Source organism: Pyxicephalus adspersus, chromosome 3 (genome assembly GCF_032062135.1).
Source record: "Pyxicephalus adspersus chromosome 3, UCB_Pads_2.0, whole genome shotgun sequence".
Lineage (NCBI taxonomy): Eukaryota > Metazoa > Chordata > Amphibia > Anura > Pyxicephalidae > Pyxicephalus > Pyxicephalus adspersus.
The window spans coordinates 157,407,814-157,410,567 of NC_092860.1; the positions used below are offsets into that span (position 1 = coordinate 157,407,814).

General features: G+C 44.2%; 1 protein-coding gene across 1 annotated transcript in view; it reads right to left on the reverse strand.

Moving 5' to 3' along the window:
* The window catches only part of LOXL3 (lysyl oxidase like 3), a gene marked incomplete at its 3' end in the record, with an annotated part of 47,638 nt that overhangs the window by 12,251 nt on the left and 32,633 nt on the right, over positions 1-2,754 (reverse strand). Inside the window, 1 exon segment of the mRNA XM_072406778.1 lies at positions 276-442. Coding sequence (XP_072262879.1) covers positions 276-442 — 167 coding nt within the window.

The following is a 2,754-nucleotide window of genomic DNA, read 5'->3' on the forward strand; positions in this document are numbered from 1 at the left end:
CCCCCCCCCCCCTCCCCTCCCTTTATTTATGCCTACAATGATACATCTGTTCTTAGCACAGTACAGAATTATATAGAAGAAAATACCATGCTAACTCATCATCTCACCTCCCCCCTCTGTGATCCCATCATCTTACCCCCCCCCCTGCAATCTCATCATCTCACCTCCCCCCTCTGTGATCCCATCATCTTACCCCTAAGTACTGCCCCCCTGGCATTCTTCATACTTTTGCTGGGTTTGGCACCAGGTGAAGACCCTTCTTAGGTTCCACATACCTGCAGGGAACTGCTGACGAATCCGAGACCCAACTGCTGGCAGACAACATTGGCCTCTCTGCTTCCCCAGCCTTCTCCACACACCAAGCCCCAGCGTTCTTGTCCTCGGGGTCCCCATAAAACCTCCACCCGCCCCTCATTCTGGCTTCTCCCCCCTTGCAGGCGGATCTGAGATTGAAGGGAAAAGGAGCTACATTGAAAATGGAGTCTGGATGTTTCTCAGGACAAAATGATGGATTTGTCTAATGAAGTGTTCTGGACATTGATCCTACTGGGCTGTACCTAACGATATGTACTATCTTGCAATGTATATTGGCCATAAGGTTTATTTTATTCCGACATACAGCATAGGCTGTAGATGTATAGTAATAGAGATTGCTACCCCAATCCTGGGATTACAAAACTATTTCCAACCATTCTTTATCCACAAAATTAAATGTGATGACACTGAAGATACAAAACAGCTAAACTCCAATTATCTGATGGGCCGGGTTCACCAGCAGCGGATATTTTGGGCTTTCAGGAACGTGGACTTAATTCATGTTCTTCGTAACATTTCCTTCGGGATGATCTCTCATCATAGCTGGATGTATATAGAGGATAGGAGAATCCATTTATCCCTCAATGACTTTCCATTCTACTTTGGTCTCCCTAATGTGTTCTGTATGAATATTTCACATTTCCTGTGGCAGTATAGAATGACTTTATACTCCATGATATGTACAGTAATCAGGAATATGTCAGCTATAGGTATCACTCGAGGCACCACAACTAAGAATTTGTAGATTTTATGGCCTAGTTCATGTACAATTTGTATTCTGTATAAAACATGTATGCCAATATTATCGCAATCATATAAATGGGACTGATAATGGAAGGATCTCCTACTTAGGTGTGTGATATTTCTACAGAATCTTGGGGCAGTTGGGGTTCATTTTCCATACCATTCTCACCAATACCCCAATAAACTTCAGACAAATGTTATTCACAATACGATACTCTGCTGAAAAGTCTCTCCTTTATCTCTGGAATCTTCCATATTTCCCATCTTCCAGCACTCCAACCCACAATAGTTTTTTTAAATTGTTTACATTGTTTTTTATTATACTATACATAGTGTTAACTCAATAAAATGCTCTTCTGAAAAGATTTCCTTTCCTTCCATATCTCCAGAAATCTCTCTCCACCTTCCAGCACTCAATATACTTCCATTCCAATCCACATTCTCTTCCATGACTCACCTAGCATCACGTAATATACTTCCATTCCATGACCCACCAAGCAACACGTAATAAAATTCCATTCCATGACCCACCTAGCATCACGTAATATACTTCCATTCCATGACCCACCTAGCATCACGTAACAGTCTCTTTGTTTTTACTTGTTTCTGTGTTGTTGTTTGTAATGAGCACTCCGCTTGTATCAGCTGCAGCTGGTGGTCATTACTGCTCCTCCATATAGTCTGGCCTCACACTTCATGCTATGCGGTTCACTGCTGGGATGTGAATAGTTGGAGTGATGGCCTCTTTAGGGTTCCTGCTTCTCCATTTGCTCGTAAGATAAGTTGAATTACTTTTGGTGTTTTGTGGTTTACTAGGCCTCAGGGAGACACTGGGTCCTTAATAAGGGAAGGAACCAGCAGTCTCAAGCCCAGTCACTACAGCTAGGGCTATACAGGGCTAGCAGGGCCTAGGTTCCTGTGTATGGGTATTCCCACCATCAGGGGATACTCATACGGTTAGGGCTAGGTTAGGGTGTCTGCAAGGGGTGACCATTCCCTTTTCCCTAGTCATTGGAGGCCTAGTCCTGAGTATAACCTTTCTGTTACCCTCCCCCTCCCTGTTATCTGTGACATGATCCCACTTCACCATCACAAAGTATAAATGTCTCTATATTAGGATGTATCCGGTCTATAAACCACAGTCTCTTTGTTTTTACTTGTTTCTGTGTTGTTGTTTGTAATGAGCACTCCGCTTGTATCAGGTGCAGCTGGTGGTCATTACTGCTCCTCCATATAGTCTGGCCTCACACTTCATGCTGTGCGGTTCACTGCTGGGATGTGAATAGCTGGAGTGATGGCCTCTTTAGGGTTCCTGCTTCTCCATTTGCTCGTAAGATAAGTTGAACTACTTTTGGTGTTTTGTTGTTTACTAGGCCTCAGGGAGACACTGGGTCCTTAATAAGGGAAGGAAGCAGCAGTCTCAAGCCAGTCACTACTCCTAGGGCTATACAGGGCTAGTAGGGCCCAGGTTCCTGTGTATGGGTATTCCCACCATCAGGGGATACTCATACTGTTAGGGCTAGGTTAGGGTGTCTGCAAGGGGTGACCATTCCCTTTTCCCTAGTCATTGGAGGCCCAGTCCCTTGTATTTACCTTTCTGTTACCCTCCCCCTCCCTGTTATCCGTGACATGATCCCACTTCACCATCACAAAGTATAAATGTCTCTATATTAGGATGTATCCGGTCTATAAACC